We start from the raw sequence: 14,181 nt of genomic DNA, 5'->3' as shown, positions 1-14,181 counted from the left end.
GTAAACTGACACACTTTATCTGGTCTTAAGTTTGGATATAATTTATTTAATAACTCAATAACTAATCTTAGGCACAATGATGTTTGTGGCTTCCTCTAAATATTTGTTGGTGTGTGAAGAAAAGGCAGTTTTTTCCACCAGCTTTTCCTTCATCTTCATCCAGTTGGCATGCTTGTCATCTCTTCTCGCTTTTCCCCCAGACATTGAAAAACATTGTACTGAACTTGTTTTAATTTGTTCAGAGCTAACATGAAATGATATCTGCTTAAAAGAGAAAAAATGTGGATGCTTAGTGGTATTTCATCTATGTATGGATTAAAGTAAGACAAGACGAACAAAGGGAATGCAGGAGAGCCCAGTGTGAAGTGTGAAGAGGGGCGTCTGGGTGAGGGTTGAGTTTTTAGGAAATACGTACATGCAGTGTTTAAAAATCTGCACATATCTGTCTACATCTAGCTTCCGGCACATTCTTGATTTGCCAAAAACACGGATATACAATATTACCGTCCCATTTCTGAAGGCGCACCCACATTTTACAAAGATGAATCATTATTGCAAAGAGTGAAGTGACATTCTATCAAGCTAGCTGTCAAACGCTAATCTCATTTTCTATTTATTCTTTTCTTTCCTGATTGTGAAATGCCAGATTTGAAGAGCAAAGCACCTATTATGCAGAAGATCATAGAGATGAAAAGTCAATCAACACGAACTCGTCACGCTGCGACTGCGATGTCTTTTGTACCATTTTTTATGTATTTATTTGTTTCATATTTTGTGGTGAGGGAGTCTTGATTAGACATATCCATACCCCCGTTTGTGCCCGTACAGAGGTTTCTCCTGGAGATCTGTGGTTGAAGATTACAGTCATTTACTCTTAGTTTTCTGCCTTTTCCTTTGGATTCACAGATTTCTCTGCTCATTTACTGATGCAGTTGTAATTTGAAATGTCATTCTTAAAGTTTTTAACCATTTGCCTGATCTTTCAGAAAAAAACGTATCCTCTCTGGAATGCTATTTTCAAATTATTATAACTGAAACAAACAACTACTATATTCCCTTCTGCCTTTGTAAAACCCTTTAAGACTTATTTATTTACTTTTGTCTTTCAATCTAATTAGAGTAAGAAGCAAAAGTTTACTATTCTCAGAAGCAGAGGCCACACTCCACCAACCCAGCCAAGAACCAATTGACAAACAAAAATGCCTCTTGAGGGCCGATTAATAATTAACTCTCTTAATTAAGTTTCTAGGTTAATTGGCAGCAAAAAGACTGGTGGAGTGCCAGGTAATCACCCCTGAGGTTTTGGTCACGTGACAGGAAGCTGTGGTGCTATTCTGTGTATTTATAGATCTATTGATTTGCTGAAGCATTGTGTGCAGGAGACTTATCTGCCTAATAGGATCAAAAATTCTTAATTGTATTGGATACAATCTTCATCCTTCCTAAGTTCAATTGTAATCTGGTGATAAGGCTATTAAATGATTTTTTTTAGGAACAAAGAAAGCAGCACGCGAGCCAGAATGTGTGAATATCTGCGTGTGGCAATTGGATATTGTATAGATGAAGTTTCCGTCATGTGGCATTTGTCAGTGCTGATCCTGGTCTCTCTAAAAGTCAGCCACTTGCTTAACTCTTCCACGCACACACCTACATGTTGAATTATAATGCTCACGCAGAGTTTTCAGCATTGATTGGTTGCCAGAGGACACAAGGTCAAGTCACATGGTGTCAATATTTAAAGCAGGGCCCAGCACTGGGGACCTCTGCCATAACCTCATTAATATGGGGGTCTGTTCTGCTGAAATACTCTGCTGGCGGAAAGAAAGGCCGACTTGAGGAATAAGGAGGAGTGCGTACCGACATATAAACAACACGAGCGCCACGGTTTTGCATTAAGAGAGGTGCTGATATATATGAAGAAATTATACAATGGACACAAAACCTCAAGAAAAAGGCATGCGTACTTAAAACTAACATCCACAAACTCTTGAAAGTATATAGCAGGGCACTCGGTCTTCAGTTAAAATGGTATTTAGATTTTTTAAGTACTCAGCTACTCATATGGACTCTAGATCCTTATAAAGGTCCTTTTATTATTTGTTTGCATGTTGCATTTAGCCTATGCAAGATTCACGTTCTTTTTCGCAGTGTACTTTATTTTATTACTAGCAGGACGTTGGTAAAGCACAGATGGTCTAAGCGCATGACAGCAATTTGAGGGTATTTTTGATTAGTCTCTTTTTTATATCTATTTGTAAAGCCAAACAATCCTGAATGGGATAATTGCATGGCTTTAACAGTCCTTTTATATGATATACACACTGACATAGACATAACCTTGTCCAGCCTTGTGCCTGAGTACTTGTTTAATCACCCATAGCGTCACTCAATCACTCTCCCAATAACACAGTCAAAGTGGCCCAAAGCTTCCAACAGCAGTGGTTTTCTCAGGTACAGTCCATTCTCATCAATTCCTCCAGCAGCTGTGTGTCTCACTTCTGCCCTTCCTGCTCTGCTGTTCTCACTCTGGTCTCATCTGTCTCCAGAGATTATACCAAGAAAGCGTTTCCATCAACAACCCTGATGTTGCTTCTATGTTCAGCCACTGTTGTTTTCACATTCGTTCTCTTTTTCACACGTGAACACAACAGTTCAGCTAAGATCTGCTGCGCGTCAGCAAGCTTTCTATCAATCGTCCGGCGCTTCATTTGTACTGCTGTCTGCACACATACATGTACATGCGCACGGAAACGCTCGGTGGAGGCACACTGCTCTCTGAGATAAGAGCAATGTTTGCCTCGTGATTGGGATCTTCCAGTTACCATTAAAGACGGTTTATCTCCTGCACTAACCCTCATTCACGTCTTTCGCTTGTTTGCAGCCTCTCCAGAGGGAGAGACAGAGAGTGATGGAGGTCACGGAGGCACGAGGGAGAGGGGGGGGGGGGTTAGAGGCAATAAAAGAAAAGAAGCAAGAATAAGCCATTTCTTTATTTATAATGCACTAATGTTTGATGGATTATGACCAGGATTAATTAAAAATGCATATGCAGAGTACCACACTGCCCTACTGAATTTGAGAATTACCACAGCAGTGTTGGAAATGAAATAAAGATGTGCTTTTAGAGCCATAATATTACACTGATTCAATTTAAATTTAAAATAAGTTTGATTTTAAAAAATATTTTCATCAAACAAGCATTAAACACCTATCTAACTGGAATAGGGTGCAGAAGATGTTCTTACATAGCCCATGCTTCTTCTCTGTAGCATCAGAATAATCAAGTAAGGCTACCTGTGGCTACAAGACCAGGTCCCTTTGAAGGATTTTTTTTAGGTCAAATTCAAACCATCCCTCAAGCAAGAGAGTTCAAGTATTGTGGGATTTTATTCACGAGTGGTGGGAAGACGGAACGTGAGCTTGACTGGGAGATTAGTGTGGCGTCAGCGATAATGCAGGCATTGTACCGGACTGTCGTGGTGAGGAGAGAGCAGAGCTGAAAGGTGCAGCTTTTGATTTACCAGTCCATCTGCATCCCGGTTCTCACCTATGCTCATGAAAAATGGGTAACAACTGAAAAACTAGTGGTTGAAATCCAGATCTTGGAGTAGAGCTGCTACTCCTGTGTGTCCTGTGGGTACGCCCGGCTGGCAGGAGAACACAGGGTAGACCCAGACCACAATGGAGAGATCTCATCTAGCCTGGGAACACTCTGGGATCCCCCAAGGAGGAGCTACAAAGTTTGTCTGGGGAGAAGGACATCTGGAATAACCTGCTTAACGTGCTGACACTGTGAACTGACTTCGGATTACCAGAAAACGATAGATTGATAGATAGATTCAAAATATCACATGTACGTTAAAAGAGTAAGGTCTCAGTCACACTGACCTGGAGGACGATCGACAACCTTTGTATTTACCAGCCAGTTGGAGCTGGCTGTCAGAGGTGAAACGAGTTTGTAAAGAGGGTGTTGCACCAAAAACCTTCCTGTACTCACCTGTAGTTTTCATGGAAGATGCCAACTTGTCTGCAAACACTTGCCATTTATACTCTGAGCTATAGTGAAACTGTGAAAAGTTCACTGCAAACTGGAAGTGGACATTGTTTGCTTTCACAGTAAAAGTTACAACCTTTTGAAAAGTTGTGCCTGACTGCTGCAACCAGCACATTTTACTTTTAGTGCAAACAGACTCCATTTCCAGGTTGTGTCACAATTTTTCACAGTTTCACTTCCTCTTGGTGTGTACTCAAACTCAAAACCTCAAAGGAGGTTTTCAGTGCAACACCGTGCACCTCTTTCCAATCAATTTCACGCTAGCGTGAATTAGCGACCAGTGGCTACCAGGGGTCAATGACTAATCTCTGCTCCTGACTGAATGGGACTTTCATAGTTTATCTCTTACAGTAGGCCTGTAGCTAATGGCAAAAAGGTAAATACTAATCCTAATTTCACCAAATATACACATGACTAGTTAGTTACAGTTCATCAGCCTGTGCTCACCTGTACTCCAGTGAAAAGCGTGTTAATTCTGTGCTATTGTGGATCCATTTAAACTCTAGTGGCCAGCTTCCCTCCGCCATGCAGGTCAGCACCAGCCTGTTACGTTCCAGATGGAGCTGGCTACGCACTGGCTCTGTCTTGAAGTAGGGAGGCACGTCATCTGTAAAGACAAATGTTTGGAATTAAAGTCTTTCAATTTCCTAATGAGACATTTTCCTCCTAAAACCAGTTAATGGGAAACAAACCGTGAACAATGCAAACTCTTAAATGTCACACACACACAAATACAGGGACAAAAGAATGTCAGGAAAACGGAGTTCTTCAGATAAGATAGAAGGAATCACATTAACTTTGATAATGTAAGCACAGACAAGAAGCAAGCACAGAGTCCTCGGAAACTTTTCAAATACACTTAAACAGGGAGCCAAATGTAACTGATGCTTACATCTCTCTGACTGTTACGGATTGTCTATGGTCAGATGCTGGGATTTCATTTAAGACAAAGTAAACTGTGTTGCATTTATTTATCACTGGCATCTAAACACACTCCAGATGGAAAACCCTCTGTGAATGTGTCCCATTCGGAGCTACCTAATCTGATACGATGCACTGTTGTCTGCTGTGGGTGATTTTGACTTGCTCTTAATGTCTCAGAGAAGTCTGACTAACCGCGAAGAGGAAGCAAAAGCATCAAGTCATGAAGGATTGATCCTGCATCTCCTGCTCTATGCACTTGTGTGTCAGTAGCTCATTGGCACAGTGCAGTACCTTCCTCCGAGCTAGACAGAGCAGACAGGAGAGGAGTAAAGCCAAGGAGGAGGCATGAAATCCTTTCATCATTTGTTCGCCTCCACTCTGTATCGCTCTGTTTTTCGCTCCTTCTGTGTTTCCTGAACACGCTCTGTTGAGTGTGACGGAATGGATTGAGGAAGACCGGCGAGAAGCTCTCTGTAGGGTGGTGCCTATAGTGAACGTCGCAATAGACACACAGTGATTTTTATATCTCAATCAAGAAGCTGCACAGCAAAACTGTCAAGGTCTCTCGTGGCTCTAATATCTCACCCTTAATAAATGATGCAAAAATGGACCGCTTACTTGATGATCATTGTAAATATAGAACACATTAATTGGATGGTTGGATAATATAATTATCAAATTGACTGATAATCAGGCATTGAAATTAAACTGTCAAAATGATCTATAGTGCTGATATTTTGTTCCTCTATTCTGGCTCAACAAATCCACTGGAGGTAGACTGATAAGAGTGAAGGAATGGTGAGAAAAATAGGGGATGAAAGTCAAACAGTGGAAGCCTAAAGATGATTTACAGGCATTTCACTTAAAATTACAGACTTGGATTAAATACTAAAGATTCTTCTTTACACTAAATGGATGTATGTTACAGTAGCTGATCATGGACGGACATAATATAGTTTGCATTTGCATCTAGTTTTTTTTTTGTTCCTATATTCACAGATAGAAGTTGAGTGGGACCCTTACAGAAGCCCTTACAGTAAAATGCAACACAGATGAGCAGCGCTGCTAAAAACAAACTTCTGTCCACAAGATCAAGACTTCAGGCAGTGCAGTATAGCCTGAAATCCAGACTACAGACCAAAGCTGCTGTGATACATGTAGAATCTGGATTAGCAATTTATTGTCCTTCACAAAAAAACCCTGCTTATTTTACTCATCATAAATAGATTTCCAGACCTTCAAGGTTTTTCTTTGTTTTTCAAGGTTCTTAATTTTTTTTAAACACGTAGATCACATCAGAATTCAAAATGAGAAATTTCACAAGTTTGAAACATCTGATACTGTTGTCTTTAAACTACCCGACACAACATTTAATTAATTTACAACTTAATTAATGATTACGTTCCACTTTTTATTAAGCACACAGTCTCCCAACAGGTTTGCATATCCTAAAAATATCAGAGTCTCAAATAAGCACCTTATTTATTTTACTGCATTTTAGCTGAGGAGCTCGTGAATGCGCAGCCACGTGTATTCTCCAGACAAGTTACGAAAGAGCCAGATGACTAATCATGTCATTCCAGAGAAATATAAAGCAGATTTAATTACTATGTTAAATTATGTTGAAGAACTTTCTGAAATACCTCTGTCGTCAAGAACCAAGGTGATAGACTGAGGCAGATACAAAGTTACATAACGAAGAACATCAAGAAAAATGATAAGGGAATGAATGGTAGTTGTTGGAAGTTCAAAAGTGCAAAAACACACTTCAGTGATTCAATAATGAATATTCATAAATTCTTGATGCATATTTATCAACAGCTTTTGGTTTGACTTCTCACTTGATAACCTGAGTATTGTGCTAAGCTGACATGCATAAATATTTATAACACATATAAGAAGACATAGGAGACTCAGCAAGCTAACACACAGCATTTATCTGCTAAATTCGGCTCACATCACCACTGAGCATTTTCAGAAGTGAGCCTTTTCCGTTCTGTTAAAATCTGATCCCTTAATCTAGTCAAACACGAAGAAAGCCACCATACAGCAGGGGCACATAAAGTTCAGTCAAACCATAGACACAGCTAACAGAAAGTCACAGTGGGAAGTCTTTGTCAGTGTAAAGACAGAATACACAATGAACGAAAAGAAAAATGAACACTTAGGTTAAGTGATATAAGACAAAAAATGAGTGAATGATCTATAAGCGATGAGGATGGCAGACAGAGGGCTTAACAGATGCAAAAAAAAAAAAAAGAGATAAAATGTAAAATAGACTCTAAGCTGCCTTTAGAGTTGGAGTGCCAGGGCCTCTCCAGTGAGGGTTAATGCTATGCCTGGCACTGGAGGAGATAGTTTGAGAATGAGGGTGATTGAGACATACAATAGTTATTTGAGATGGCCGAGACTAATCGTTCCCTCGCGATGCACGCTTTGGTTTTATCTTCGAGGGACAGATAAAAAGAGCATGAGGTGAGAGGAAGCAGGGAAAGAGACAAGAGGAAGCAATGCCGTCAAAAAGAGGGAAGAAAGGGGGTGGGGGGCACATGCAAATGAAAGGCAACCACTGTATCACGCAGAAACACATATCCATTCAAGCACAGGGCAGTGTGAGGCCAAAGAAAACACTGATCACTGATGATATCTCCAGTAGCTCCTCTCATTAGGACGTCCATAAGAGCTCATCAGTGTTATCTAACAGTAAAATCAGCACATGCAGTGCCAGTATAAGCACTCTAGGAGTATAATAACTTAGGCCCAGAAGTAATTAATATTTTTTTGTTAACAATTAGTGATCAAAACATTGCACAACATGACCCCATGTAAAAAAAAAATCAACAAATAAAATGCTTTATGTTAATAAGAACTCTGAGTTTTATCTGAACTGGTGTTTTGGTGGGTCTCCAGGCTTAAATGTAGAACGCAAATAAAGGTCAATTGTATTTCTCAATAAAACACACAAATGTTGCCATCTATAATAAAAACAGTCCTGTCTTAAAAATGCATATCTTTCTCATATGAATATGAAACGTGTTTTAATTGTGCTTTCTGCATAATAATTACAACAAAAGTGGGATCACGAGGGGAATAATGTAATAAGCAATACACGGCTCATATCTTTTTGAGTGGAAAGCAGGAATGCAGTCCTCCCCTACCGGTGACCCGTAGCATTACCAACAGATTGATGCACAATTAACCCATATGGGAATCTGTGCTTCCTGTGCACATGGCTGGTTATACATTCTTTATGTTGACAGCACTTTAGCAACATGGAGTAACTATAGCAACAATTTCCTGACACTTTAATATTGTAAACACATACATGTGACAGGATTTAATGATGCTTTTTAAACAAATAATCAATGCTTTTTCTCAGAGGAAATGATTTTCACACAACTACAGGAAGTATAAATGTGCAGCATGTTGCTATCACTTTGTGAGACAAAGATGAGACCTGAAGTATCGAGATTTTAATGACACACCACCCACTTGAGATCTTGCTATTACAGTTCATACTGTACACAGCTATTAAAAAGGCTTAGAAAACACATTGGATGGTCTGTCTCATGCCACCAGTAAGCTCTTCCAATTAGTGTGAACAGTGCTACAAATGAACTCGCAGACAGACTAGACCCAACTTAAGTTTCCACTATTCGGCTGCATGCTTCCTGTAAAATACAAAGGATTACTGGGTGTTAGAGACCCCCTCGTTTGCATACAGCAAAGTCCATGCCAGGAGATGCTCCCTGGGGCCATGCCAGCTCAAAGCACTGTGTGTGTGTGTGTGTGTGTGTGTGTGTGTGTGTGTGTGTGTGTGTGTATAATTGTGTGTGCATGCAAAGGTGAAGGGTAGTGTGTCAAATGCAGACTCAAAACAGAGTCTGCAGCACAGTCAATTAAATCGGCTCTCTCATTAATGAAAACGGTGCCAGGTACAAATGCCTGCCCTGGGGTGAGAATTCATAATTTAGGAGAACTCATATTATTAAATTTTAAAAACAAGACCTATAGTCAGGAATATTTCTCCTATTTCACTCCAAATACCTTTGGCTAGCTTAAAAAGGTCAAAACACCATTTTAAGTCGGTTTATTTATAAGACACATAAAATAAAGGTGCTTTGTGGAGCAATGTGAAATACAGGACATGATTTAAATGGACATAAATAAGAAGTAAATGAATTAATAAGACCATCTGATTACATCAGAAAATATGATTTTGTGAATTTGATGCTGCACATGTAACATCTAATTTTTTAAAGAGCAGTCTGTAGGTGCTAATGCCACACATATAAAATACTTATACTTTACTTATACATAATGCATAACATGTATGAAAATATTCTGAAGGTTGTAATTGTGACTCAAACATATTCTTTCTGCACAAGTCTGCAACTTTTAAACTTTATCTGCTCACTGTTGCTTTCTGGCAATGTGATTTCTTTTTTTCAGATCACTGACGCACTCGCCTTCAGCATAATGTGTCCATGACATCCATAGGCAGAGTTCTTTCTGGATCATTATTATTATTATTATTTCAAATGGCTGTGAAATACACACAGAAATAAAGGTAAAGCAGGTACCTGTGTCCATTTTCAAGGAAAAATATCCTCGTGAAAGCACATCATTTGAATAGATGCAAGTCCGTGTCAATACAGCTCAGCGGCTTTACAGATGACATTTATTTTTTCAGATTTTTTGTGGCCAGTGCAAAACGGAGCAGTGAATTTCCACAGATAACGAAGTACTTTCCAGCTCCCAGAAGGCTGTGGTGCTGCAGTGGCAGCCATGAGTAGCAACCTCCCTCCTAGCTCAATCCTCAGGGGCTCAACGCTGCCGGACACAGCATACATATTTCAGCTGCAGCCTGGGGGCCCCACACATAGAGACAAACTCATGCACTCACGCACAGGTGCTTGATTATAGCTTTTACAGTCCATTTTCATAAACCTACTGCTACACGTTGATTTATAATGTGGAACGAATGTGAGTTTGGAGGTGTCTAGCGTTCGTATGTATCTGTCCACATGTGATTTGTTTGTTTCTAAATGATGTGTGCATGTGTAGGTGCGTGTGTTTTTGTGTGTGTGTGTGTGTGTCCCACCGTGTGTGCATGCCATTCTTTCATGGCAGGTGTCAAAATGTGTTTGTGATGCTGATGAGGATGGAAGTTTGCTGGTGGTCTAACTGAGCTGCTAATGGTCCCGCTGGGTGTGAAAATCTGTTCTACTGTCTAATTTTATTTAGCACACTGCTCTGGCCCTCTTGCTCAGTGTGTGTGTGTGTGTGTGTGTGTGTGTGTGTGTGTCCGTGTGCACTCTGGAAGGGAAATGATCCAGATTGTGCCAGTGAATGTATGTCTGTACGAAACTGCATATTTTGAATGTGTGTGTGTCTGTGTGTGTATGTGCGTGTATGTGTGTGCGTGAGAGACACAGAGAGAGAACGAAAGGAAGATTTGGCAGGCGTGTGTGGTTGTGCTGACTGATATTTTGCTCATCCCTGAGGGACACTCAAATCCAGTCCAGCTGCTGGTTTCCACTAGCCTGTGTCCACACAGTTACACATACTGTACACAAATTCACAATACAAAGCCTGTGAGCAGCTCACTGTTCTGTTCATATGCACATACATAGCATGTCCATACTACATAAAGGAGACACATCTTACTTTAGCACAAAGCTTCACTATTTTATTGTTGGCTCCCTTTTTGTTTCATTCATGGTTCAGTGACGCCTCCTCCTCTTTGCCTGTAGAACTGCATTTCCCAGGAGACCACCCTGCCAGCCAATAATCTCTACTCTTGCTGGTCTGCTCTCCGCTCACAGTTTTAGTTCAACTGGAAGCCCTCCACCACTGCAAAAGACCCCTGCACTGTCCAGGAGACAGACTCTCAGTGGACAAGAGAAGACGCCCGGTTCCAATCAGAAGCGATTCTTTTTTTACCCCTTTTTTATTGTAGGTTTAAATATTCTTCTTTGTAGATGTCCGCATGCTATTTACATCCAGCACTCTTCAGATTTGATGTTATTATGTTTATGTCATTTCCATTTACATACATAGTGGTAAGAAGGCGCTATGTAAGACGCTACAAGACAGCACATTAATTCTAATTTATATCAATTTTTTCCTTCCACGTGTTTTCTGTGAGATATCTTCGCTTTCTCAGTGAATGGAGAAAAAAAAGCTGCAACGTTATGATGTGCTGCAAGTACCTCTCACTTGGTTTCAAATGGCTGACAATCTGCAAAGGCAGGAAAACACTGGTGCGGGATATTGAAAACAATAACACAATACATTGCTGTGAAAAGCCAAAGAGCTCTTTTTTTTTTTTTTAAACACATGAATATTTAAAAATTGTGAAAACTAGCATCACTCACTGTTCTTTTCTCAGTTCTCATGCCACCCAATATGGGGAAGGGATAGCAATAAATCACAGCAACTAAAATATCAAAAATGTCTACTTCTTTAAACGGCCTCAGCAAAGAGAGGTGGCATTCATAAATCTATGAGTTAACCTTTAGCAACGACAGGCTAAGCTGTCAGCTTGTATGCTTACTTTTATCACTTAACCTGCAGCAATCCTTCGCAAGTGTCAATAATGACTTGCAAATCTAGACTAAGCAGGTAACGCTAAGAAACAGAGCTACATAAATTAAAAAAAAAAAACAGGTTATGTACAAGAAATGAAAGGAACATGTGATTGGTTGTGTGCCAATAAATGCCACTCTATTGCATGTCACCATTGTGTAATTTCCTTTTTCTACAAAAAAACAAAACAAAAAAATTTATGTATGTGTATTGGTGTGCCTGTATGTGCTTACTTAGGAACAAGCTGGTTTAATTTCCCAATAGATCTAGAAAGAAAAATCTCCTTAGTGGTGGTGTGCGGGGCGCAGTACACTGAGCATATTAAGCTATGATGTTTATGGAGCCAAATCAATTGCTGTATTATGGGACACAATAAAGCTGAAAAGCATCTCATGCATCAGTATCATATGGCTGCATGAAACATCTTAAATGACCTTGCATGCTCCAAACTGAAGTACTGTACAGGAAGACTTCATGTTGATTTATACGTCAGTGAAGACTTCTTTATATCAAGTAAAGAATTAGGTCATTCTAAAACATTAAGAGGGAAGACAAAAAAACGCTCACCACTTGAGCTGTATGATGAAAAAGTGCAGTCAGGGGAAATAATGAACACACACTGTTGATATGCACAGAACTCTATACGAGACAGTATGCATCAGCAACCTGAGTAACCCATGGCTTAAGGATGGGATGTATCTGCAGTCCACCCCTGGCCTGCTGAAAAATTAACGCTGTGGAACAATGTTCTTTACTACTTAATAATGTATGGATGGGTTGCAGCAGGGGAAGGCTAGACAAAGGGAGAAAAGAGAGGACCATACTCCTATCGCTCACTTCCTCTGCATGCTACAGCCGCTATGAAGTAAGTGAACGTGGAAGCAAGCTCGCGCGCACACACACACCAAAACGTTGCCAAACTACAACTTGAACTTAAACCTAACATGCATGCGTTGTTGTTAACGAGCCAAATTTATAGTTCAGTGTGTGAATGAACTGCGATGACGACGAGCCATCCACAAAATAACACATTTCACACTGGTCTTGGCCACCATCGTAACATTTCAGCCTGCCAAATCTTGTGGAATGAATTTATTTTTATCTGAACAGACTATTAACTGTGAGTAATCTGCACAAATCAATTCCACTACATATTACTCAGTGTAGAAAAGATATTTTCTCCTAAGCTTAAACAGAATTTTCAGGTGTTAAAATGTTAAAATAAGTATGAAAAAAGTGGGAAAGTTGTCTTTTTTATGACTTTTGGGCACATAAATTGGTACCACAATTGATGCAATTTAAAAACAACTATTGCAAAGGTCCACTGGTCCACTGTTAAAGGAGTTTACTGACAACAAGACATCATACGGCCTCTGAAATAAAGTGAAAATGATAACAGGTAAATATGATTAGATTAGATTAGATTGAACTTTATTAATCCCTCGGGTGGGTTCCTCTGGGAAATTCGATTTCCAAAAAAGCACAGCACCGACAGAAGTTACAGAGTTACAGAATATATATATATATATATATATATATATATATATATATAAATACAGAGACAATATAAATAAAATATACGAAGGGGATAAATAGAATAAATAGGAATAAAAATAAAAATACAAGTGAATTGCACATTTCAAGTATTGAGTCTATTGCACCGTTGACTATTTACAAAAGTATTGCACAAAAGGTATGAGACGTGTAGGCAGACCCTAATTTGTTATTTTTTCTTTGACCAATGGGTTCCAAACACCAAAAATTTACTTTTACTCTAATTTCTAATTTGATCATGCTTTGGAAAGACAAGAGATAAACCTGGTCTCAATCTTCAACTGGCATCAGTTGAAAAACACCCAAGTAGCATTGTTTTAACTTTTAAAACCTGTAATGAAAACGGTCAAAAAAAAGTTACAAATTTGACCTTTAAGCCTTTTAAAATCTTCTTAAGATGAGTGGGCACAGTGTGCTGGATTCATTTGATAAAATACTTATTTCAAAAGAGAAATTTGGGGGGATAATTGTCTAAATTGCCACTTTGTGAAGATGATTAGTGCAGGTCAATACGGAGAGCATTTGATAGCTGAGGTAGTTTGAAGGAGAGGCCATTATCCAGCTTCTCGCCCAATTCAACACTTGTTCACTTTGGAGTGTGGCAGGAAACAATTCCACTTCATGGCCTTGTTAGAAGGCTTTTAATGCACTACAATTGGCTTTTTAGTCAGCCTCTGTTATTGCCACGCACTAGTTATTTGTTGGAAGGATAAAAAAAAAGAAAAAAGAAGATGCCTAAATAAATGTCATGTTAACACGGGTTTCTCTATGATAATCTTTTTATTTTGTTTTTTTTTATTATTCATTTCTCCTTTTTGAACTTTTAGATTCACATCTTTCATATAAAAAGATGCACAATGTAGACTGCTTGTTTTTCTTCATATTTCTACTCTTGCCTGCTGATTTTTTTGGTGCAAAGATGCACATCTGTGTGATTTAATGCAAGCAGCAGGCAAATACTCACTGGTGACTTTTTCCCCTCAGTACATACAATGTGAGGCATGCCACTGGGCTCTTGACACAAGCAGAGCTGCATGCACACACACATCGCCCACCTC

General features: G+C 39.4%; 1 protein-coding gene across 5 annotated transcripts in view; it reads right to left on the bottom strand.

Annotated features, from left to right (window-relative positions):
- sdk2b (sidekick cell adhesion molecule 2b) overlaps window positions 1-14,181 on the bottom strand; it is a 280,187-nt gene that overhangs the window by 72,704 nt on the left and 193,302 nt on the right. For all 5 annotated transcript variants that reach the window (XM_086304172.1, XM_086304171.1, XM_086304176.1 and 2 more), the window contains one exon: window positions 4,502-4,661. In XM_086304172.1, the coding sequence (XP_086160298.1) occupies window positions 4,502-4,661 (160 nt within the window). The remainder of the gene's footprint in view (window positions 1-4,501; window positions 4,662-14,181) is intronic.

Source organism: Aulonocara sp. 'chitande type north' Nkhata Bay, linkage group LG8 (assembly GCF_057382095.1).
Source record: "Aulonocara sp. 'chitande type north' Nkhata Bay isolate Kocher_YH1m ecotype deep benthic linkage group LG8, A_spYH_male_GT1.1, whole genome shotgun sequence".
In the NCBI taxonomy this organism is placed as follows: domain Eukaryota; kingdom Metazoa; phylum Chordata; class Actinopteri; order Cichliformes; family Cichlidae; genus Aulonocara; species Aulonocara sp. 'chitande type north' Nkhata Bay.
This window is presented reverse-complemented; position numbering and strand designations above follow the sequence as displayed.